Consider the following 26,661-nt stretch of genomic DNA (forward strand, 5'->3'; position numbering starts at 1 on the left):
ATTGAGAATCAAGCACTGGTGTGCTACATTAATTATTTACTTGAATTTGATGTGGATTTTGTGTGGTGTTTGTTTGCATTCTATTGATTTGCATTATTTTATTGCTGACGTGTGAATGGCATGTTTTAGCTGAATGAGCAATTGGGTTAAAATGCAGTATTGAGGTAAGAAATGTGCTGTAAACAACAACCAACATTTTTCAATTAACTGACTTGACAAATCATTAATAATTCACCAGGCCTGGGAACATTGTAGCCGCTTGATTCTGCAAAACAACCTACATGTAGGGGGCTTTGTACAGGAGGCTCCGATTACACTGTTTCCAAACCACTGAACAGGGATCAGAGGTTGGGATCGACTCTCACTATGTTAGCAAAACAATCTAACCTCTTCGGGATCAGTGTTACAGGCTATTAAGTGCCACTTAGGATTGGTTTCTGAATCCCTTTGCCACCCAGGACTTCCTGATGCCAAGAATGCTGCAGACAGGATATGGCTCAAGGAAACACTTTCAGATGACAGCTCCTCCAACCTCTTTTCTACCTCCAGTCAGACACATATCTATCCAGTATCCAGGTATACCAATGCATTTTGTGTCAGCTGAGGTTGAGCAAATCAGTGTAGTATATCAGTTGCACAGCACCAGCTTCAGACTAATATATAAAATATATTTGTATATAATATAACTGAAAAACTATTATCATTGCCCTCAAGACGAGCAGACAGGACACCAACCAACGATGCAGAGCTCATCGCAAAGTGATTCCAAACGAAATGAGGTCTCCTCTGCAGTTTGTACACTGCCACCTGCTGCCTGGCTTCTCAAACCACAACAAACCAACTTTGCTCATGCAACAAACACACAAGGGTAAAGCTTTTGCAATCATATTTCATATGCATGGGCATTGCATAAATAGTTTTAGTTTAACTTAAATGCTATTTCATGACTTTACTTTATGCATCTGAATAAACAAGATATTACCCTGTATCGCAGCACTGTGTCTTTAAAAGTAAAATGCAATCCAATGCATTGCATACCTGATATGTGTGTTTTCTCTGAATATACTATCAATTTCTGAACTGATCATGCTATGATTTTGTCCTCAAATAAGTTATCTTCATATCTTGCATACGGCTTAGGGTAATTTCTTCTTTGTATTCAGGAAATATTCAGACACAGATCGTATCAGATCGGCTTGGAACCAACAGATGGACATCATGCCATCTTTAAAACCCTTCAAACACCAGGTTACCCATCATCACAGAAGACCACGCTCAAAGTCCACTGCTGATTGCAGGTATTTTATTCCCAATTATATATATATATATATATATATGTATATATTACATATATATGTACACGCACACACACTGATCTGATATAGGCCTGATCTTTCAGACATATAATTCAATGTAATCTTGAAAATTGTAATTTAATCTTTCATTCTGCTAAGCTGTAAATGTGTTTCAGCATAAACATGGCTCAGTTGTCAATGCATTTGAATGTCTGAGATTATCCTTCTTAAATCGAGATGTTTTGGTTTGCAGTGAAGGACACAGCTGTTTCCATGTGGTGAAGCCATATAAAGTTGGACACTACATCATCCACCCAGAGTTTGTTTCCGAAGCTAAGCACTACTAAAAGCCAGTGTTTGTGCATTTTTTATAATGTTTTTTTCTCTCTCTCAGTTTGATAATGTCATTTTACAGTGTATTATTGAGGTACGTTACGTGTTTGGAGATCCTGCCTGGTAAAATATGCTTGGGTGCAACTTCATTCAAATGACTGTAAAATGTATTTTTGGATGTTGTGCATGACAAATAAACTACATTTATGATGTGCCCACTAAGTGCTTGTTTTTGCTTTACAAACATTACCACGGTAACCATTTGCATACAATGTAAATTCGACAATGTAAGCTTGAACTTTAATCATTTAGCAGACCATTTGTTGTTTGCCATTTTAATGTTTGCCAGAATTGTTGTTTTTATATGCTGCAAACTGGATTGGGTCACAGAGAATTTCGTTGTGACTCTGTTACAATGACAATAAAGAAGTCTATGTCTAAGACACTTTTATCTAAAGCGACTTACAAGTGAGGTAAGCAATAGAAACAATCAAGCCAACAATAGTGCTGTGAGTGTGACCCCAGTCTTTTTTAAATAGATATGTAGAATGGTAAGTTTTAGCATTAAAGTAATGAGCCGTTTCTTGAGTTAGGCAGGTCATTCTACCTGCTTGGATCAGTCAAGATTTTTTTAGTTTTTAGTTTTTTTGGGGGCCAATTCTAGTGGTAGGACTAGTGGTAGAAAACTCTTTTTCATAAAATAGGCAAAATATTTGTACACAATATGCAAATCAAAGGATGATCCACATATTAATATAAAGCAGTGTTTTCATTTTAAAGTAGTAGTTGTAGTAACTGGTATTTGGCGGGATTTGTTTTGTAGTTTTTTTTTTGTAAGAGATTGACAGAAAACAGGTAATTGCGTGGTAGACTAATAAAAACAAACACTCACAAATTATGACTGTTGTTTTTTCACAAACAACTATCTTCTATGTTCAGCGGCTGACAGCCAGACAAAAGCAAACCGCAATATTCACACTTTCTCATTCGCTGAGTAAAACTCAATTTCCCAGAGTTGCAGAGTTTGTGTGAACAGCGAGTCGCCCAATAAACTCCTCCCATAACAAGACACGGAGTTCAGCGTCTTGAATCGTTCGTGAAAGGAAACAGCACACGAAACCTACAGTAGCCTACTCAAGCTGGTAAGTATGCTATACCATGTAAATAGAAATGTTTAGGCATTTAAATAGCAAATTCGTCCTGTCACCCGACGAATTTAGGTCCTGCGTGTGTTTTAGAGTCGACACCCCTTTGCCTGATAAATCGACCATTGACTGTCTTGTTGTTTCACATCTACCCTTATGTGATAAAATACCGAACTGTTTTGTTAAAACGTTTTATTTATTTATTTATTATTATTATTATTATTTATTTTTTGTGCCGTTTTCCTATAATAATGGGATAATTTAAGGAGTTTTAGACCTATTTCAATGTTGTTGTAGTGGCTACTACATTAGAACTTGTTACACTTTGACCCATGTAATATCTGCGTGCTTAGCTCTCATATTATTTTCCTGAGTTATTAAAACGAGCATGCAAATATCTTTAACAGCTCACTCAGCCAATATTATTCTTGTTGTTTCTAGTGCTGTGGCTATTTTAGTGAAAGTTGACTGATACAACTCTCGGACCTATTTATATGTCCATGTATGTACATTCAGCGCCCTGTTTGAGTCTCTATTTGGAATAAATTCAGGGTGTAAGAGATCGAAGAACCTGTTTTGTTTTTTTAAGCCGCACGCTGCCGCATGTTCTGAATAAGAAAAATGTTGTTTATTTGAGTGCTGTGTGAGAGAACACGATTGCTTCATCCCTCCAATGTTTTCTTGTCAAGATAGACTTCTGCAACACTGTGTCACAATTCAGCGGTGTTTAACCATTAGCCTACATTTAATCATTTGCCTGGCAAAGTATTCTTGTTAAACATTTCTATTAGTTGTCAAATGTTCACTCTTTTTTTTTCAGTCAAGCAAGATCTTTTGCAAGATCTTCTTTCATTTAGGGAAGAACTGAAGTGACTGTTGTCAGAGAATCACATGCCTCTTGTTACCAGTGAACATGTGCATAATCAGCAGTTCTGAACAGAGCAGAACAGTCCATTCTAGAAGCAAAAATCAAAAATAATTCGATTTACAACAACACAACGTGTACACTTTGCAAGACAGACCTACCATGAATATAATTCTGTATAATCATTTGAATTTTTTTAATTTAATTTAGAGAATATTTTAAATTATATTTTATTAGTGTTGATATTATTTTTGATATTTTGGAGAAGTTTTGTACTGTCACATCTTCCAATTTCATCCCCGTTAAAACATTGTTGCCACAGCTTATACTAGTCTAGCCACTAGTCATTCTAGTTATACTAGCCACTAGGCAACCTACTTGTTGATTTTAAATTAGAAATGCAAAATTGATGATATTTGCATCGTATAGGCCTAGATGTTATTGTGCATGATTCTTTCATGTAATTTTTAATCAAAATGCTATAACTGCTTCTTTTGGTGCAGTTCTCTGCAACTTCTTTCTGGTGACGTACGCAGGACTTAGTCCGCTAAACCCGTGCCCCTGCGAGCACACGTTCATCTGCCTCCACTTTTTATTGCAATGCCCACATACCAAAATCCAATCAACAACCGATACAAAGCACCAAGTCCCTGTCCCACATTTTTTCTTTTTTGATAATCAGATGTACGTCACAATATGGAAGAAAAGATCTGACACTACTTCCGTTTCATTGGGCCTGCACACCCCTGCTACCCACAATCATAAAAAGCGATCTGCCAATCAAATCAACTTAACAAAGTTAATCTTACCAAGGAAATGTTCGTAGCAAAAGGCTCAAAAGTGACAGCCCACTTCCATAAATCATTGCAAAAAACATTGAGTCAGTCTCCTTACACCCTCACACAACTATATAAACTTCAAATATATAATGCATTATATTTCTTATCAATAATTTATAGAGAATAACTTAATATTGTACCATTATTTGTGATTTGATTTGGCTTCATCATTCACAGTGCTTCATGGGATAAGTATATAATTTCATTATTAGAAGTACAACCTTTTTATTTCTCAAATGTTGTAACGTTGTGATTCATATCTTTGATTTAATTCAAATTTAGTGACTATTGACAAAATGAGATGCTTCCAGAATGAAGGCCCTTGAAAAAGAGTGCAGTCACTGTTGCGCCTTATCAGTGTGTTGTACATATCCCTCAAAAACAGAATGCGAGACCATCTGAATTAGCAGTTCTAGGTCTTTCTTCAGTAGAAAACATTGTCCGTTAACTGTGCTTTTCATTTGAACCAAGTGTGTCTGGTGGCACTTAGCTAGTCTCAAAATTCTGCAGGTGTGGCGTTGCATACTGCAGACCCGGAGGCCCTTGTGTTGTCCTCTGGTGCAGTCAATTCACACACTGCCACTGCGAGAAACCTTGGCAGCATGAATAAACTGCTTTTGTTTATGCCTTTACCTCCCAACAGACCAATTCAGGCCGATATCAAAGCTAAAGCTATAGTGTTTTCTGAATACTTAATACTGGGGTTTGTACTGTGATTCCTATATCTGCATGACAAGTAGATTGATGTTTGGACTTCGTTTCAACCTTTTACATTGACACTCTTTGCCACTCCTTTCCCCTCAGGCTCATAAAGGATAAAGAACAAGAGGAAAATGCTACAAGGAAAAATGGATATTTAGCAAGATTTAGCAAGATATCCACTTTGGTTATCTCCTCTTCAGTTTCTTACATAAGTCTTCCAAATGATATCTATTTTAGTGCATATAACATTTAAGCCTTGAGGTTATCAATTAAACGTCATCTATACAACGTTTTAACTGTGAATTAATAAAAAACTAAGACTCAGAATGTACCAAGTAGTACCAGGAGGCGCAGGAGGAACGATCACGGATGGTGTGTCCATCAAGAAGATGAACAAGGACAGTCGGCCTCTGGTCGGGGCTGGAGTTATTGGTGTGGTTCTAGTGATTGCAGCAGTGACTGCATGGTGTTACTATATTGCCTCCCTACGTAAAGCTGACCTGCTGAAGACAGAATTGCTTGATCTCAATAAGGATGGCTTTCTCATCCGCAACCAGGCTGGGGGGATTGTCTTGAAGATGGGCTTCAGGTCAGTATGCATCGACATGGTGCTTATATTCTTCTGATACCATAAAAAATCTTCACAGAAAGAAATGTTGTAGTCCAGTGGTTCTCAACTGGTGGGTTGTGACCCAAAATGTTCTGATAGCAGACACAAGTAAAATAGGTGTCCTTTAAGTCTTGAAAAAATAATAATTTAAAACATGCGTGCCAAATTGGCACAGCATTCCTGCTGGTTTCAAATGGGTTTAAAAAATGTTTGAAAAAACTTAAAAAAAAAAGGTAATTTAATAACTCAAAACAAACAAACATGTTCTGTCAAGTAAAAAGTAATAAAAAAAAATGTACAACTTCAATGCATGAAATCATTGTTTTCAAAAGATTTTAAATATATTTTTCAAACAATTTTACATATATTTTTGTATATGTATTTAGTATGATAAATGATTTATTTTATTTTGGGTCGTCTCTGTACACTGCACAATCTGTCTGAGTGTAAATAAGTTTATTGATAACTAAATTCAGTATACATTTTTCCACTTATAAAAGCTCTTCTTCTTTTTTTTTTTATAACGTGACAAATATAAACCTAAAGGAAATTTATTTATGCTTGCTGATTTCAGGTCTGGTACACTTGATCTAGACTCCTGCTCAAAGGAGGATGTGATCCTTCGCTGCTCTCGTTCGTTTGCTGGCAAGGTGAACTTCTTCATTATGACAGTGAAGCCAAAGGAGACAGTGGTGTGTTACCGTGTGCGTTGGGAAGAGCTGGAGTCGGATCGGCCAGTGGAACATGCCATGTCCTACAATGAATCATACTGGTATGGTGGTGCTGAGACTGCGGTTCAGCATTGGCCTATTGCCATCTCGGGTCAGCAGGCACCCAAACCTTTTGTCACCAGTGACGTGTACTCCAATCGCCATGACTTTGGTGGCATCCTGGAACGCTACTGGCTCTCATCCAATGCAACTGCCATTAAGATCAATGACTCTGTGCCTTTCCACCTGGGCTGGAATGATACAGAGAAAACCATGTACTTCCAGGCACGGTATCAGGACAGTCCGTACAAACCTGCACCTGGAAGACCTCCCTATGCTGAACTTAGTTACAGAGTCTGCGTGGGCCCAGATGTGACCTCCATCCACAAGGTCATGGTTCGCCGATACTTCCCCAAACCTAACAAAGTTCCCGCCAAAGAAATGTTCCGGCACCCAATATGGTCGACCTGGGCTTTACACAAGACTAACATCACCCAGGAAAAGTTTTTAACTTATGCAGAGAACATACGCAAATATGGTTTTAACTGTAGCCACTTAGAACTTGATGATCGTTACTCCAGTCAGTATGGGGAGTTTGAGTTTGACACACAAAAGTTCCCAAATGCTTCTGCCATGTTTCAAAAGCTCAAGGCAGATGGCATCCTAGTATCCCTGTGGACACATCCCTTTGTGAATTATGATTCTGCTAATTTCGGGACATGTGTAGAGAAAGGCCTGTTCGTGATGGAGCCGACAGGCCAACTTCCTGCCTTGGTTAAGTGGTGGAATGGCATTGGTGGAATCCTAGATTTTACCAATCCAGAAGCTCGCAACTGGTTCACGGCTCAGCTTCGCTCTTTACGCCAAAAATACGCCATTTCCTCCTTCAAGTTGGATGCAGGCGAGACCAACTACTTGCCCTGGCAGTTCAGAACCCGAGCCCACCTCCCTGACCCAAGCACCTTCACTCGCCGCTACACCGAAATGGCCATCCCTTTCAACGAGCGTGCTGAGCTCCGGTCTGGCTACGGCTCTCAGAACATCTCCTGTTTCTTCCGTCCGATCGACCGGGACTCCGTGTGGGGCTACGAACTTGGCCTGAAGTCCCTGATCCCAACCGTCCTCACCATCAGCATCCTGGGCTACCAGTTCATCTTGCCAGACATGATTGGAGGCAATGCCTATCCTAACCGTACAGATGGAAACGGCAAGCTACCAGACCGTGAGCTCTATATTCGGTGGCTGGAGCTGTCTGCTTTCATGCCCTCCATGCAGTTCTCCATTCCTCCATGGGAGTACGATGATGAGGTGGTGGCTATCGCTCAACGGTTCACTGAGCTACACGAGACACTTGTGGCTCCCAGGGTCATAGAACTGGCTGGAGAAGTTCTGGACACCGGGGACCCCATAATTCGCCCATTATGGTGGATTGCCACCAGTGATGAAACGGCTTATAGAGTTGACTCACAGTTTCTGATAGGAGATGACCTGATGGTGGCACCAGTCCTGGAGCCGGGCAAGCAAGAAAGGGATATCTACTTACCAGCCGGACGCTGGAAAAGTTACAAAGGAGAACGATATGACAACAAAGAGCCAATACATCTAACAGATTATCCAGTTGATCTTGATGAAATTGCTTACTTTGAATGGGTTCAGTGACACTTATGGGAAGCATCTGGAGTTTCGAGCATGTCTTCCATTTAAAGTGTTTGAAGTTGATTTTTCTTTTCAGGGAATTAGCTAAAGTTATTTTTCCAGGGTTTAAATTCTACAATGTAAAAGAGGACAATTTAAGAAGCAAGGTCCCAGTTGCACATTTATGATTCTTCATCAGCTTGGATATGATCGTTAAGCACCATTTGTTAAACATGCATTACATATCTGAGGCTAATGTCTTAATACGTGCCTTGCATTTAAACAGTGAATGTCTTCAAAAGACTGGCACAAAACCTTAAAGGAATGAAGCATTGATATGCATGTGGCCAAATATGAACCAATTTTAAGGATGTTAAGGATTTATTGAGGGGCTGTGACGGGTAATTTTGCACAATGTATGCTTCATGTTCTCTCATCTGCATTTTTAAAAAGGGAAACTTATGCACAAAAGCCTTCATCTTACAAGGCGTACTCTGAATTACTTTCTAATGTTGTCTGCAGAGCGAATCAGTTGATTTCTCTGAAATGTACGATTTTGCAAATGCATAGCATTAATGTATGGCTTTTAACCGCAAGCAATCCCAATTCTGCAACCCATATATATATATATATATATATATATATATATATATATATATATATATATATATATATATACACTACAGTAAACTTAGGCTGTGCATGATTTTTTTGCACATATTCTGCCATACTAATAATCACATTAGAATTATGTATGAGTAATGGGTGTCTGTGGCTGCTTTGGAAATGGCCAGCAGTCTTTTTTTTTGCTCTACTGTTACTATTTTATCATGTAGTGCCAAATACATCACCAACAGGCCTTGGTCAAGCATTACTCCATTACTGCCACATTTACACAAAAGTTTCCTGCCGCATAATACAGAATTTAGTTTTCCTGTTTATATTAAATTGAAAGTGTGCTGCTCATCTTGTTCTGATTATGTTGTGCTGACAATTTTTTGTTTTGCAATAATGGCACAATGCTAATAGCTTAGTCAGTTAATCTTTATCAGATTATATTTTTTGCTGCGCAAGGGTCACCTTTGTGTTTGTTGTGTTTGTTTAACGCTCTTCCAGCATGCCGGCAATCGACTCGCACCGCAAGCTTTCTCTAATCTACGACCTTCAAGCTTATTTTTAGCTCTTCCCACACAACTGCAAAAGCGCACTCATACACTCCGGTGAAACGATGAATCTGTCAAGCAGTATGTCTGATCTAAAAGAAGCTGCAGAGTACGTAGACATGTGGCAGCTGCCTTTCCAGAACTTGTGTACCTCAAATAACAGTTTAGAGTTGTTGCTTCATGGTATTTTAAAAACTTACTTGTAGAGAGATGTCTTCTGTTTTGGGTAATTTTCTTCGCTGGGACTATGTTCTTGTGGATTCTACCCTGAGGACATCTTGTTGAAAGACCCCTGACAGTGTGGGCCCCTGGTTGACCCAGTCAGACTGTAGACTGCTGATGTTACAGAAACTCACCAGAGCAAAACCACTGTCAGCTTTCATCAGACTGGAATTTCATGCTTTTTTTTTTTTTTTTTGTAAAAACTGATTGTATGAACATATACATTTCCAGAAGCAAAGATGCTTTCTTTGTACATCTCATAGACTGTGTGTGTGTGTGTGTGTGACTAATACACTAATGTTTTATTTTATTTTTAAACATGTCAGTGAATGAAACTATTTATTCATTTTGTGCATATACATTTGTGTTGTTTAAACCAGTGCTTATTTGAGTTCAGGCATGACTGGGCAGAATTTACATTTTATTTTGAGTTTCATATGTCTCGGTAAAGCCATGCTAAATGTAATCATCTCTCAGAATTGTTTTGAATTTTTTGACCAGCTGCCCTGAAAGTATTGTTCTCCAGAGTGTCACAGGAGGGCAGTGTTCACCTGCTTTTCTAGTCCTCCACTTTTAAGCTTGTGAAATGTGTTGGCATGACAAGAAAATCCTGTACTTTTATTTCAGTATTTTTTTCTGAATATAATTAGGCTGATATTGAAGTAAAATGGTACCATTAAACTTTTGACCTCTCTCAAGAGTTATGAGTTATTAATTGTACTTTCTCCTCTGCATTAATTGTACTGCCCCACAAATTGTACCACCCACTCTATTCAGTTCACTATTTTCCCATTTGATAGTGTTGCTGGACTATCAGCACATGCAGCACATGGATTTTGGCACTGATACGATACAATTTTGGCTCGTCTTTCCAGTGGTTATTAGTTTAGTTTATTTGGTATTATGCAGTTAGTTCTGCTAGCCTCAGCCCTCTGTGTATCTTAGTATGGATTTCCATCGTGTTTCTAATTTGTGGACAGTAAATGAAAAAGTTAATAACGTTTATGGCATGGTTTTGTTGACTTTGTCACTAAAATTGTAATGCGTTAAGTTTCCAAGTATAATCAAGTGCAAGATGTTTTATTTGAATTTTTTGTGACATGTAAATCTTCATCTACACGCTTCAGTATGTCTTTTAATTGCATGTATGCGTGTGCCATGATAAACATAAGACGGTGACTGATCATTTAGTCCACAGGTTACGGAGCAGTATGAGTGCCGCTTTGCCTAGTCTCCATTTCATTTTCCTTACTGGCGGATTGGGCCGCATCTCTTCGCTAAGTTCAAACGAGGCTTTCAGGCAGGGCGGTCATGGGTCCATGGATTCATTGAACCTCCAGCCTCCTCTAGTCTCTCACAGGAATAGTAATTATTGCAAAGCAGGTTAAGCCTGATCAAAGTTTGAATCAGACTTTGGTCCGGCATTGAAAGAAGTCTCTCCTGAGAGGCATCTTCTTGGGTTTTTGGGCCCTGCTCATCATTGGTAGATAATGACACAGTGTTGAGGTAATTTACAGGTTATATGGAGGTTGCCCTGGATCAATAAATCATTTAGTTGAGTTTGGGACAGAGGTTGAGTAGTGATTTGATGAGCAGGAAAGGGCAAAGACCAAGGGTGCCCTGACAGTAATCTGTTTGGCCCATTCCTTGGACGAGACTTACAACACAATACCACATTAAAAGAATTTAGAGGTTTTTTTCTGTTGTGGCTTATATATATATATATATATTAGATAATGCAATGAATACTTAAACATATTTCATAAAGTTGAATCATATAATTATAAAAGAAGCTGTCTTTTTTATTGAATGTTTCTGGATTTGATGTGCACGATACATTGGTGCAAAGAAGAAACATTTTGTCTTCATAATGTCATCAAAATATAATAACTTGCTCCTCCTCTGAAGCAAGTTTCCTTTTCAGTTGACGTCTCCAAGCACTCTTATTTCTTTTAATCTTTCTGCTCCAACTACCTATCATTTGTACAAAGCCCCTAAAGGGACATGGTGAAGGAAAAGAATATAAGGAAAGAAATTCACTCATTATGTGTTCTCTTGCAAACATTTTGCGTTCATCAGAGAAACTGTGCTCACTTGCAAAGAACTCAGGGGAATGCAAAACATTTGTGAGAGAACGCAAACGCTTACAAAAAAATAAAAAATTTCCTCTCATTTAATTTTTCTCATATCCAATACATTTGAGACTACTTGTCACACTTCAATCGATTTCCGATGGATAAACAAAATCCTACTTGACCCCTCAGATTTTTTTAAAACCATGTTGATTTTAAATGCATCTTGATAATTAAAGGGATAGTTCACCCAAAAATTTAAATTGTCATCACTTACTCAACCCTTATGTGTTTTCAAACCTGTATGAGTTTATTTCTTCTGTTGAACACAAAAGAAGATATTTTGAAGAATGTTGGTAACCAGACAGTTGAAGGTAGCCATTGACTTCCAAAGTATTTTTTCCTACAATGGTAGTCAGTGGGTGCCGTCAACTGTTTCATTACCAACATTCTTTAAAATAATTTTTTGTTCAACAAAACACAAAAGACTGGGTGAGTCAACAAAACTCTAAGTCTAAGGTGAGTAAGTGATGACAAAATTTACATTTTGGGGTGAACTATCCCTTTAAGTCGCATGATTGTTTAAAAAAACAGACATGCGAATCGTACATTTACATATTTAAATGAGCTCAGTCCAATCGAGCCGCTTATAATTTGCTGCTAAACATACAACCCCGCTACAAACTAATTTTAAGAACTGCCAAGTTAATAAAGTATTTTATCTTCTGGTCACGTCTTGTCTTGCCTAGGGCTCCAGGTGAACCAGGAAAACCAGTGCTGCCCCCTAAAAAAAACAGGGGCATGATGCCTCAGGATAAAATTAAGTCCCGCCCTGCATCATCTTGCATTGAATATTCCATTTCCCTTTGAAATGCACATTACAAAAGTAAAATAGTAGGCTATTTAACAGCATGAACGTTTACTTGAAGGGATAGTTCACCCAAAAATGTAATTTCTATCATGATTTACTCACCCTCATATCTCACCCTCATGCGCAATACAGATAGCCTATATTTTGATGAAAGTCTCGTTAAATGTTGAAACTGATCTAACCCCTTGATCTGTTAGATCTAAATCAAAGGTCCAATGCTTAAAATAAGCAATTTGTTGTGAATGTGAGTGTTCGTGTGTTTTTTTTTACCAAATTGATTTTGACAACATGTGCCCCTTCTAAAATGTTGGCGGTAACCACTAACTGTGCTTTAGAGCAGGTTTACTTTGCCTGTCAATGACGTCTCCCCGACATTGATTTGCACTCACGGCCTGCAGAAGACACACACTCATATCGATTAGCTGTCTGTATTCCATTCCTCAGAAATCAATGCTGTTTGTGGCTTTGCCCGTCTACAATGATAAAGTTTTTGGGTCTAAAGACAGCGTGCTAATATTGTTTGAAATTAGGTGTAACGCGTCGTGAGAGGGTCCTTTTAACGAAGTGGGCGGAGTCTGCGATAAGCTTTGGCGTTTGATAACGTGCCATCGCGTTCGTCACTGACAAATAGTTTTGTTTTTGCGCGGCTGTTGTTTATACCAGCAGAAGCTCAATGACTCATGGTGACACATTGTGAGTAAGCGCACTTGTGCCCAAAAACAACAAACAACGCGGCTGTTCTCATTTAGACCCAATTGAAGCTCTCGTTCCACCGCTTGGTGATGGAATGACCTGTTAGACGAAATCTGTTCAGTATTTACTCCAACTGTGCATTCATATCTTTTTCATCAGCTATAAATGGATTTGTTTGCTGTGGAGCTGTATAAATTCTTCTCTAAGTTCAAGGTATTTGGATGCGTAAAGTTTGCGTGGAGAAATATAGCCTAATATAGTGTTTGCTAGTACCATGCAGTTACATGAAGCTCCTTTAGGGGGCAGTACAGCTTCACATTGATTCCCTTTTTGAAAGCATTGTGGACCTCAGCCCAGATGTGATCAACTGGAAAAAAAGAAGTGCACCTACTCCGAGCTACAAGGACGACACAAACCTGGCAGAGGCCCCCTGCCCTGCCTTATGCCCACCTGCGTGCCCATCTGCAGAAGAGCCCCGCCAGTTGTTCTGTTTTTGTGCCAGGGTGAATCAAGCCCATCGGCTCCACTCGCAGGTGTGTATCTGGCTGTGTGTGTACCCAACTCCCCCCAACCCCCTGATACCATACTACTAGTCTTCCTGGGAGGAACCAGTGATCAGATGTCTAAAAGTCCACTTGTTGTATTGTGGTTTATGAAAAGGAATGGAACCAGATTGTGTGCTGGCTGGTCCAACTGCAGTTTTGGCTTCAAACCTTTGAGTTTGTATGCTGTCAGAGAAGCAAATATGGGGTTTTAAGCTCCTGTATATATGCAATATTTATATATGTATGTACAATATGAGAGTTTTGAGAGTGACAACTTATCCTTGTTTCCCCCATAAACAAAATTGCTTTCATATCATGTCCCATAAATGTCTATCTGTCTAAACTGACCTTTAAGTCAACATGACATCAAAATTGCCTAGAATAGGCAAAAGACTATTGACCATTTTTACTTAAAATACTTTTAAGTGTTTAGTGAAATGAAAATTAATTTATTTTCCAAATGCAGATTGTTAATTAAATTGTAAGTGATTCATCATCATGCATTATTATTTTTTATTTTCGACCTTGTAATTTAATCAATGTCGTAACTCAATAATATGGTGAAATGTCAGACTTCTCTCTGGTGACGTACAGTATGCCGGACTGCTCTAATCATTTTGTCACTTAAACAACCGATGAACTGAGTCTCTTTTTTTCCAACAATTCATTTTATTCTGATGTAGTGTACAACACCAATACGGAAGAAAAGATCGGTCACTTCTGTTTCATCTTAACTTCAATTTGCTACACTCCTGAATGACATTTAGTCAGTACCAATAGTTGTTTAGGCATTCTATTAGGTTTTGTTTCATTGTTTAGTTAATATTTAATTGAATAGCACGTTTCTCTTGAGAATATGTCAGTTACTGAAAACAAATGGTTGTGATACGTTTAAATTGTCTTAATTAGGTGCTTTGCGTTTGTGCCATATGGAGTTAGAAGTGCCAGTGTGTGCTGAAAACAACAGTTTAAACTAGATATAGGCCATAGACCGGTTAGCCCAAAAGTGCCCAAAAACCTTGTAAAACCATCAAAGCAGACCAGTCTAACTAGCTTGGCCAGGCAGAGACAGCAGCTTACCCACCGTAGGGGAATAGTGGAAATCTCCAAATTGTGGCAATAATTTTGTTCTTTATTTCAAAATCAATGAACATTCGGTTGTGCATAGCAAATAAAAGAAATGAGCAGATATCCTCAAGCTAATGAAAACTGAGTATCACTATCTAAAAAGCTCATCTGGTGGAATGGTACATTAAATGATAACTTCTGTGTGGAGATACTTTAGAGCACCTGTGGCCCTGCTAAACCATTTCCATACATGCACTCTTTCTGAAATACTTGAGTGGTTAAAAGCATGCTTTTATTAGACTTCCTTTTTCTTGCTTCACAGTTGAAGATGAAGATCCCTTGTGGCAGACATGCCACATTTAGCATCACATATCCACAAGTTCCCTGAGCGATGACGCATGCCGGGCCTCGTGTGAAAGGTAAACTTAAGTTCTGGTTAAGGGTTGATGATTTAATGAAATATGCATTGATCTAACTTCATTTAGTGTTGAATTTTGAATCGATAGTCATGGCCGGAAGGAGATCATAAAGACGGGGCTATTTAATGAGACTGATAATAGGCAGGATCTCCACAGTGGACCATTCATGTTTGAGAACCCAGCTGTTCTGATGGCCGAGCATGTTAAGCTTTGAAACTAAGCAATGGGAGGAGGGGGTTACTGCTGGAAACAGGACCTTGGCTGCTCCGAGTGCTACTTGACCTTGAGTAATGTCATACTTTATGAACTGTGCCGAAGTAAAACTCTGGTTCACCAACTGCGATGCCTCTCAAAATCAGTGTCTGAAAAAATGAGGAGATTGAGAAAAATTAGCTGCAATTTCTGAAGCTGAAACTTTCAAAATGTCATAAATGGGTGCTTATTGAATGTGACATTGATTAGCCAAGGGAGCAATGGAGAAAGATGGCGGACTGTTTCATTAATTATAAAATTTTATGACATTCAGAATTACACTGATGTAAAAGCGGGGAATTTATTTGACTGAATGGATAACATTTTCTTTTTATTTTCGATGGTGGAGTATAAATCTTTCAAGTAAATATACCTTTTTATTCATTTTTAGGTAGATGCAGATGGTGGGGTGGGGAGCATTTAATTTCTCATAACAACCAGAGGCACAGATCTACTGATGCAATTTAATTAAGTCTGGCCGTGTGCTATAATTAAGGCATGGCTCACACAGAACTTAAAATATTATAATTTACTTGCTCTCACACTTAACTAAACTAATATGATTTTCTTTATTTTCTGTAGACCATAAAAGAGATCCTTGGAAGTATGTCCATGTTGTTCCAGAGGCTGCCAAACTCAACTAAAGTACCATAACTCTGGCACATATGACTTTTGCTTATTTTCCCAAGTCTTGAAGCCAGCTTTATGTGGGGAAAAGATAGAATCTTCTCAATTGGTCATGAAATGCATAAGAACCAATGGTGTTTAAAGGTACACAAACTTGAATGAGATGAGCTTAGGCAGAGAAGGTTATTAATGAATTACTTTCTGCGTAAAAGGTTAGTTCACCTGAAAATGAAAATTCTCATGACGTTCCAAACCCATATGACTTTCGTCCTTCATTTTAAGTGATTGTTTCTTCAGAGGACTTGGATGAAACTGCTCGATTCATATTGATTTGTTTTATAATCCTTTTATAAACTTATTTAAACAAAGTTTTGGTGGAACAGACTGTTGTGGAATGTAGTGAGTGAAATCTTTGATTTCTTTAGATCGACGTGAGAGTAAATGATGACATGACAAATTTAATTTTCATCCCTTTAATTTTAGTTTTTTTTAGGTGAACTGTCCCTTTAAGAGCAAAAGCTGTGTTGAATAAGCTGTCAATTCCAGAATTGGTCATCCTGATGATTCACTATCCAGTTTATGTGTTTGATATGGTCAGACTTGTAAAATTGCAGGGCTGCTAAAACCGCTCTCAGTTGAAGGTTTCCCGCCTTCGCAAGAGTGACCTCCCATCTGCCGAGTCGTGTCTGAGGGGAACTTGTCTGTCCTTGCTGGGTAACAAATGACCCTGACGCACCAGAGACTATGGGCTTGCACCTGCTTAACTTTTCTCACCCGTCTGTCTCCCATCGCGCCAGACTGACAAAGCTCAGGGCCCAGTGGGCTCCAGACGATATCTTTCGGACCGAGTGGTGTGCTAGCAGGCAAGAGCGGCTTACTCTAGCTTTGGCAGCATCTGTCAGCTCTGGGGTTGGTACAACCCTTGGGGGGATGATAGAGTTGCTTATAAATAACCCTGAAATGAATTAAAAGAGATAAAGAGGCTCCTGTTGCCAGGGAGACGGAGAGCTCTCAGCTTTGGCCGGAGGGCACAACGGGGGTGTCGGGACAGGGCGATATAGTCGGAAGGGAGCGGGAGGTATAATTGAAACATTGCTCCATGGCAGAGTGGCCTTTGGTGTGATTGATACCATTTTAGAATACTCCTGTTCACTCTGGCTCTGGGGGATTTACCTGAGGCAGAGAATGGAAAGGGGGATGCTTAGGTGGCTCGTCCGGGTTTGGCAGAAAATTGGTGCCATCCATCAAGAACCAGATTTAACGAATGCTGAAACCGGGCCGCCCGGCAAAGGATTCTTATTTAAAGCAGTGATCCAGGAAACGTGCAAGGGGCATGGACTGGTGCAGGTCTATCAATCAGCTAGTCAGCTCCTTTATTCAACAAGCGAGCAACAGCCCCTGAGGCTAGCGCATGGGGTTCCGGCTTGTTGGCCTTGCAACACTCTCCCTGAAGGGAAGTGGTGAGAAGTGAATGCGAAAGAGAGGTAGAGAGAGTTTTGGGGTGGGGGACAAGAAGAGGAGAGGCATCAGGGCTTGGCAGTGTCCCCTGATGAGCTAGCATGCTTCATCTTTCTTGCGCGTGGACCTGGAACTGCGGCTTGATGGGATTTTCAGCACTGTGGCCTCCATGCCTCACTAGCGATTGGTCGGGGCCCTAAGGCCAGGCGCCCGAGCTCTGCAGCAAGGCGCCGATGCCCTCGCTGACTCTCTTAACATTGCGTCACCTTTGCCTGAACTTGCAGAAAAAAAATCCAGAGCGCAGGATTTAATAGCTACGCAAGAGTGAGAAATGAAATACAACTTCAGATTTTCTGTGCTTGTAGAATGCAAAAGCATGGCTGTAACCCTGGGTCTCAAACTCAGATTCCCCTGGGGCTTCTAGCCAGCCTCCATCAGAGTCCAGTTGAAAAGATTCAAGAGTTTTTACAACGATGAAGTTTAACTATATAAAGTTGTTCAGTAGGACATATATTCAAGGTTCCTTGTGGTTTCAGAAAAAAAAGTCTATAATCTTACATCAACACCTCCTCTCCTCTGGCTCCTCTTTTCACAATCCAGTCAATTCCTGATGTTGACTTTAAGACAACGTTAGAAGACCACTGCAACTTGAAAACCACTGCGTGTTTAGCAGTAGACATTCAGTTGAAGTCCAGTTTTGATTAATGTCTTGTTTAGGATGGTGTTGATGGAACTCATACATTCTGCAGGATGAATTGCAGACCGATGCTAAGAGGACACTTGCACGCCTTGTGGCACGAGGAAGAAAATGGACCAGTTTTATTTTCTTCCCTCTCTTTGTCCCTGGTTCCCTCTTCTTCCTTCATTCCCTAAGAAGGTTACATTTTTCTTCTTCTATTTATCTATTGTATAGATTTTTCCACCATCTTCTGTTCAGATAAAATGCCGCCTACTAAGAAACCGTGGAGTAAACATCGTTTCATAGCTTAGCCTGAAAGACAGGAAGAAGGAGGCGAGCGAGTAGAGACGGAGAGGGCGGTGCACTCGCAGACACACAAAATCAATGCTGATCAATGTTTTATATCACCGAGATGCTGCTCCTCTCGACCTGCACCCGCTGGAAAAAAACACCTCCCAATCACCTCTCCTACAAGAGGGCGTCAAGTCCCTCTGGTGTTTTACCCAGAGTTCAATAACCTACTCCGCCCTCAATCAAGAGTGAGAAAAGAGGACAACAATAAAGAGAAGCTGAGGACAGTCAACGGGCATTTAAAAGGTTTGTCAAAGCTACCAATACTAAAAACACACTTTGTCAGTGAATCACATACATCAATATACTGTATTCTCTCAAAACATAAATGATTTAAAATTATGTGTGCAGGTGGGTGAGGCGTTGAATAGACATTACAGAAGATGTCTATATTGTTTGTTCTTTTTCCTGTATATATAAATATAAGACTGTGACTGGGTTCACAGCAATCCATATGGCATTCGAGTGAATCTGTCTAAGGTTGGACTGATTTTTTTTTTTTATGTTTTTAAAATTTTGGATTTTTTGTGTGTGTGGAAAAATGTATCCTTGCTGAATGAAAGTAATATCTCAGTATCTTACTGACCCCAAACTTTTAGATATAGGGTCAGAATTGTTGCATTATTCCAAATAAATAGATTAAGATTGGCTTGAGTAGACAGTTGTTGGAGTCCACTTATTTGTGGATTTGTCTGCACGTCTCTTGATGCTAATCTACAAATGCGTGCTGTGATCTACAAATGCACAAGCAGCGATTCTCAAATGAATGCCAGGCAGAGTTGTTTGTGTGACATAAAACACGTTTGTAAAAAAAAAAAAAAAGTTATCGCAAATCTCATTTTATTTATTTGTGAATTTCATTTTCATTATTTCAATACATTTTTGTGAATCTCAATCTATTTATTTGGAAAAATGCAACAATTCTAGCCCCAAATTTAGACGATAATGTATGTATATATATATATGGTGTATGAAGATTCATTCTGTTGTGCTCTGTTTTTGAATGCAAAAACATGTCTTAATCACATTATACTAATAATATGAACTTACTTTTATGGTATCTGCATTTTTAGACGACACTGTTATTCCTTTTATGATTGTCCTTTGGTGAAGGAGTTTGGCCTTATCTGTTAACAAGTGCACACACGCGGTGAGGAGGGAGGGAATGTGATTGGTTTTGGCGATACGGGAAAAACATGTATTGCATTCACAGATAGAGTTGGAGTATCCAGTAAGGAATATTACAGACCAAAAAGATAAGCTGTAGCACAATTTGTGTAGCGCCGCAAGCTTCTCTGTTAACACCCATAAATAAATAAATAAACAAAAGATCCAAGATATCCCATGTAATTTTCTGCCCGCCTGTGTTAAAGAGATGGAGCGTGCGCGATGTGTAAATGGCCCAATATACTACCAAGACACTAAAATTCAATACCATCTCCCCTCACACAGTAAACAGTATTTTTTAAAAGCATGACCAGCAAACACAGAGACGAGCAAATTTAATCCAGAGTTTTTTAACAGGTCTGAGTGGATCAATACCGCAATCCCTTAGACGCACAGAGCATTTCTAAAGCGACAACAACAGCAGGAAATAATGATACTTGGGGAGGGGGGGAAAGGAGCAACTGTCAGAATAGAGGCTGGCACATCGGCGATGGTGTCTGTTCTCTCTAATTAATTTTCTCAGAAATGGAGACAAAGTGTGCCAGAGTTTTATTTCCAAGAAGCTAATGAGTTTCCTACAGAGCAAAGCTGAAGATAACCAGGAAGGGGGTTGCGGGGGGAGGGAACACATGCATACCATTCCAACTTAATGTGCTTCTCAAATGAATTTCCTATCAGCTCAACTTGTGCCATAATGGTGATTTTATAGCTCCTGGAGCTTCAGCAGTGGTGAATTGTGTTGCGGATTGTGCCCAGGAGATAAAAGCCTTAGGTTGCTCGTGAAACAATGCAAATGGGGAAATGTGCGGCCTCTCTGTGAGTGCTGCTACTGCTGTTGCCGTCTGTAGTCATGCCATCCAAAGTTAGAACAGCAAATGTAGATATTCAGAAGTTTTTAAAAGAATAGTTCATAGTTCTGTCATTTTTCAGTGAATACTATTTAAAAATTTGGTTTGTTCCTCCCTGAAAGTAATCATGTGGCTACCCCTGGTGTGTAGCGCACAAGTTGTATGATCACCTTATGATACTTTTTTGGGGCTTTTGCATTTAAAAAAATAATAATTTTCATTGCATAGTTAACACAGTCTTCAAAAATGTCTATACTTTTTGTGTTCCACGGAAGTGATACAACGTTACAAGTTAGAACAACATAAGTGTGACTACATTTTTGGGTAAACTGTTCCTTTAAGGAGCTTTTTAGACCACTTTTTATAAATAATTCTCACCAAATCATTTTCAGGTCACATTTCATAAAATAAAGCCTGTTTTAAAGACTGTTAATACTTTATTATTATTATTAACAGTGATTTTAATTAGAGTATGTTTTTACATAAATTAATGTAATTTTTATATAAAAATCAGTACAACAAATACAATGAAGTTTAATATACATTGTAATTTTCTTTATGACGCTTATAAGAATGATATTTTTCGCATTTAACTGAGATTTTAATTATTTTTTATGATCATACATTTTTAAAATACAACTTTAAACAATTACAATTCATTTATTATTATTATTAATAATAATAATCATACTACTACTACTATTATTTATTTTTTATATTTCAGTGAAATATGACCGGAATGAGAAGACATTCCACAGCTTTCGCTAGATGTTGTCAGAGCACCTAGCATGTTTTTCATATTCATTATAAAAAGCTGATGGTATTATTCCACAAAATGGCTTGTGGTTGCTTTGTTTCCATCCTTACAGCCCCATGCAGTTCACTCCCTCTTCCACTTCCTGTGGAGAAACTTTCTGTAGCCAGACCTTGATTTATGTCTCGGGCTTTGCAGGCCAAACAAAGGTTCAGCGGCACAGGGGATCGATGGGCAAGCCACAAAATAAAAGGCAACAGACTTAGCAATGAATTCAGCGCTGCATACTGAGTGAGCATCTCTCAGCCCCCTTCAACTGAGACGGCGCCCTCCGTGGGCATACTCTGATTTGATGAGGCCTTAATAAGCACTCTGGAAACACTCTGAGTTTAATGAATGAGTCAGTCGTTCTGATGGCTAAGATTGTGTTTTTATATTATTATTATATCTAATAAGAACGTGCTAGATCACATTGTGACTGCCCCTTTTCCTGCTTTGCCAGTATGTGAAGGTGATTAAATCCGAACATGGCTGTCTTGTCTGCAAACTGATTATTACAGGTTGGACAGTGGTACCCACCCCATAATGTATGACGTGCCATCATGCATCCATCTGTCTGATTCTCTCCCTCTTTCTCCACCTTGTTTATTTTTAGGTAAAAGCCAATGGGTGGGACTCGCATGCTGATGGAATGACGGTTGTCAGAGGGATTAAAACTAAAGATGAACCATGTGGGAGTTTCCTCCAAAGAGCCTGTGGATAAATCTCATTAGCATACCGACTCTGTGGATGGCTGTAAATTTAACGAATGACATGCTGGAGAGGATGAGGTTGGTTGAAAGCAGAGGGTGAATAAACAGGCAGAAGCAACACCACAGTGCCAGTAAGACTCCACCTGCCCAACATTAATCTTTAGAATAGCACTCTGCCAGTTTTTGTGCCATCTCCAAGCCCTCAGAAACCATTAAAGTTCTGGTCTCAATACGAAGTTTGTACATTCTGTACTTTATATGCATCACCGAGGGGTCAGGGTTAGGCTGATTAGCATGGCCTGGTTAGCTCCTGCTGATAGACACCGTAAATACACTATCTAGTTTTAAAAATCATCTTTCTCCATTGATCATTTGAAAGGAGCTGTTTATTCCGACACTAGATACACACACACACACACACACACACACACACACACACACACACACACACACACACACACACACACACACACACACACACACACACACACACACACACACACACACACACACACACACACAGATGAGCCAAAACATCCACAGTGTGTTGGATGCAGGAGAAATTGACAGGAATAAAGATCTGAGCGACTTTGACAAGGACCAAATTGTTATGGCAAGGTGACTGAGTCAGAGTATCTCTGAAACGTAAGGCTTATGGGTTGCTCCCAGTCAGCAGTGGTGAGATTTTACCAACAGTGGTCCGAGAAACAAACCAAAAACCCAAGGCTAAGCGATGCACAAAGAGCAAAAAAGGCTATCCCGTCTGGTCCGAGTCAACAGAAGGTCTACTGTTGCACAACATTTTTATGATGGTTATGGGAGGAAGGGATCACAACACAGTGCATCGCACTCTGCTGCGTATAGGCTGCGTATCCACAGAGTGCCTATGATGACCTCTGTCTACCTTTGAAAAGACCTACAATGGACACTGGAACTGGACCTTGGAGCAGTGCAAGATGGTCGCCTGCTCCAATGAGTCCTGGTTTCTTTTACATCATGTGGACGGCCGTGTACGTGTGCACTGTTTACCTGGGGAAGTGGTGAAATCAGGATGCACTGTGGGACGAGGACAAGCTGGTGGAGGGAGTGTGATGCTCTGGGCAATGTTCTGCTGGGAAACCCGGTGTCCGGCCTTTCATGTGGATGTAAAGTTGACGTACCACCTACCGAAACATTGTTGCAGACCAGGTACACCCCTTCAGTGCAATGGTGTTTACTGGTGGAAGTGGCCTCTTTCAACAGGATAATGCACACTGCACACATTGTTCAGGAATGGTTTGAGGAACATGATGAAGAGTTCAAGGTATTGCCCTGGTCTCCAAATTCTGGATCTCAATCCAATTGAGCATCTGTGGGATGTGCTGGACCAACAAGTTCAATCCATGGTGGCTCCTCCACCTGTCAGAATAAACAGATAATTTCAGATGGAAATATTAGATCCAGACCACAACGTTTTTAACATTCTTAGTGTCATCTCCATTTAATTTCATAGTTTTTTTTTAAATGAAGTATTCTGCTAAAATTAAATATTATGTTTACATTTGGTAATTGTGTGTCAGCAGCCAATGTTCTGTACAAAGTTCGTACAACAAGACTAGAACTTTTTTTCTTGTTCGAAAAGCTTTATTTAATTGCATTGAAAAGTTTTCTCCAATTAAGCTTATTGAAAGAATACACTTTTTAAATACATTTGATGTAATTTGTGTTTGTTTTCAAGAGATTTATTCACCTTTCAATTTCCTGCTCTCACTCAGACCCCTGCTACACTACAAAAACATCTGTTGTAGTTTGCTTTTGTTCACTCAACATAATTAAAACTGCTTATTGAGTGAGGGAGAGTGCAGCATACATAAGTGGTCACAGTTGGTAATGGAGGTTCGAGTTGGAGGACAATTAGGATTGCATATGTTTTTGTGTAAAGGGAAAGATGGAGAAAAGGCACTGTTCTGTCTCACTGTACATCTCCTTAGAGATGAACGGCCTGCCAGGTTGCCCATGATAGCTTAGGCCAAGGTGCCATATTGTAGCAATTGGTCCTGCACGCTGGTGGCTGTCACTCAGCTCTGCGTGTGTGACAGCCTGAGCTCTCTGTCTGTCTGCCAGGCCTCCCTGCATACCCCACCCCCTATCCATCTGCTTTCTGAACCTTTGAGATGGTACCTTGCACCCAGAGGCTTATATATCTTGCTATGGTTCCCATGACTGCATTATATATCGAACAAGCCTCCAAGCTCAGTTCCTCTCCCATTGTGCAACATTGCCCATGTTGCATTGAGCAGAATCCATCTCACCCTCCTTTCCTGAACGTTGCCCACCTGTTGTCCCTGTGAAGACAAGCCTTAGGGGTCTAGGTTTGGCTGATGAGGTGGCCCTTGCTGGTTGATGCAATAACTACATCATCTGGGGGGCAAGTAGCATTATTCTCCTTTGACGACTATTCAAAATTATATATATATAAAATTTTCTTTTTTTGTTGCAATTTTCTTATTGCTAACATTTCATGTTATGTATCATGGTAGGTGTTTTTCACAAAAGTAGGAGTAGTTCAAGTATATTTCAAGTCAAGTATATTTGTATAGCGCTTTTCACAATACAGATTGTATCAAAGCAGCTTCACAGTATTAAATTAAATTAATACAACAAGGTTTGTTTCTAGTGGAATTTATTGATTGATAAAATCAAATTAAATATCCCCAGAATATCCCCAACTGAGCAAGCCAAAGGCAACAGTTCACCAAAAAAAAAACTTCTGTGAAACACAAAATAATCTTTTTTTTAATGATTTTTTGCCATGTTATGAAGGTCAATGAGATCCAAAACAACAGTGTATCGACAAAAACATTCTTCAAAATATCTTCTTTTCTGTTCCAATGACATTCGAGTGAGTAAATGATGATAGAATAAAAAATTTTGGGTGAACTATGAAATGTACTTTTTGGAATGTAGGCTTCTTTGTTTAAAAGTTAAAAAAAAGAAAAAGTTTTTGAAAGAAGACTCTTATGCTCAGTGCCGGTCCTCCCTATACGCGAAGTACGCAAGTTGCGTAGGGCTCCCGAACCACCAGGGGGCCCCCTTGCTGTCAAGAATGAGGGTTGTGTTTTAGTTTCGTTTTTGATTTCGTCTTCCAACGATTATGAAAACATGATGTCGCTTTCCGTTCCTTTCCTATAAAGCGGTGTGCTGTCACCATACATAACATCCAAATCAGTCGAATCATGTAACGTCACGTGTAAAAGCGTATTGAGCTGCGAAAGAGATTCTGTTCAGCAGGTGGCTTTCTGTCCATGCGGTCCGAAATGGAGAGAAACACGGACAAGTACATGCTACTTTGGGCTTTTGGGTGTGTGCTTAAATGGACTAAAATATGTCAAAATGTCTGTCCATTTGGTATTAAAGTGACAACAGCCAAATAAACCAGCTGCTGTATTTGTCATTTAATGTTAATCAAACAACAAAAGAAAACGAGAGAACCATTCACTCCTCTTCACAGAATAACATTAGTAACTTTAATAAGAATCAATGTACATTTAAATCATACAGTAAAGACTATTCAATGTTTTATTTTTATTTATTTGTATTTATTTTTTACATTTGATCACTTCATTCAATTTCTGTATAGTAGGCTATTATTAGTAGTAGGCTAAATTGTTCTTTTCTCTGTTGTATTTGTCTTTAAAAATATATATATTGTAATACTGAACGTTTCAACTCACTGTTGTTTGTTGACATTGAAATGGCTCTGAAGGAACAGATTAAGGGGTTGGGGGCCATTTCTTAAAATAAATATTTTACTGACCCCAGACTATTTAACAGTAGTGCATGTCTTCTGTCTTTCATATCACAGAACAAGATGGTCGCATGTGAAGGATTTGGGACTGTGCATCATGTCCTTGTGGTGAAATTGGCCCTGGCTGAACACAGTTGCTGGTTTGATTTCAGCATGGAATGATCTAGTGGGATTGTGCTTGTCTGTTCAATGACTACTTACTTTCATCAAAAGCTGATAAGGTACTTTGCAATGGCTTTGGTCCACATTAACTGGCCGTGTTTGATGTTGTTGAATCAGGGCGAATAGAAAATTCAAATACTTTGTAAATGAATTGAAACCTCATTGAGAGGGTTTCTTTATTCATGCCATCATGAATCCAGACACATTATTTGTGTCAGAGCAAAGCATATCATCTCCAGAGTTAAAGTGAGTGACTCCGACAGTAAGTATTGCCAGAATTCAACACTCGCTCAGTTTCTGAGCAGCTATTTTCCAGGCTGTCTGCTGGCCGCCCGTGCCAATGAAAGACTCCGGTCTGCAGCGCGCAAGCCATTTAATGAGAGTTCTGTGCTGATCTGAGCACAAATGAGCCAGGGGAAGTTTGATGTGCCACTCAAAACTGGTTTTCCATCATTATCTAAATCTAGCATAAAACCCCCCATAACTTTGAGGCTCAAATTAGTTTTAGAGAATTTTTTGCTCATTAATGTCATGTCAGTCTGCAAGATGTATCCAAAAGATAAATGAGAAAATGGAAATTGTACAGCACAAAGGACTTCTCTGTTGAGAGATGCCGGGTGTTGCCGTCGACTTTTCA

At 39.3% G+C, this 26,661-nt stretch overlaps 1 protein-coding gene and 2 long non-coding RNA genes across 3 annotated transcripts; all 3 read left to right on the forward strand.

Moving 5' to 3' along the window:
- Window positions 1-455: 455 nt before the first annotated feature.
- LOC311277506 lies at window positions 456-1,273 on the forward strand. The gene is made up of 3 exons (XR_014625272.1): window positions 456-576; window positions 715-868; window positions 1,164-1,273. It is a non-coding gene; the product is annotated as an uncharacterized lncRNA (long non-coding RNA).
- A 925-nt stretch (window positions 1,274-2,198) lies between these two features.
- On the forward strand, window positions 2,199-10,212 carry myorg (myogenesis regulating glycosidase). The gene is made up of 3 exons (XM_084386591.1): window positions 2,199-2,770; window positions 5,282-5,768; window positions 6,364-10,212. Exons 2-3 carry the CDS (start codon window positions 5,506-5,508, stop codon window positions 8,156-8,158), a joined length of 2,058 nt encoding a protein of 685 aa, XP_084242717.1. The 5' UTR covers window positions 2,199-2,770; window positions 5,282-5,505; the 3' UTR covers window positions 8,159-10,212.
- A 2,702-nt stretch (window positions 10,213-12,914) lies between these two features.
- Window positions 12,915-26,083, forward strand: LOC311277431. The gene is made up of 3 exons (XR_014625256.1): window positions 12,915-13,688; window positions 15,091-15,187; window positions 25,920-26,083. It is a non-coding gene; the product is annotated as an uncharacterized lncRNA (long non-coding RNA).
- Window positions 26,084-26,661: the final 578 nt, after the last annotated feature.

This window comes from Rutilus rutilus, assembly GCF_951802725.1.
Source record: "Rutilus rutilus genome assembly, chromosome: 18".
NCBI classification, from domain to species: Eukaryota; Metazoa; Chordata; class Actinopteri; order Cypriniformes; family Leuciscidae; genus Rutilus; species Rutilus rutilus.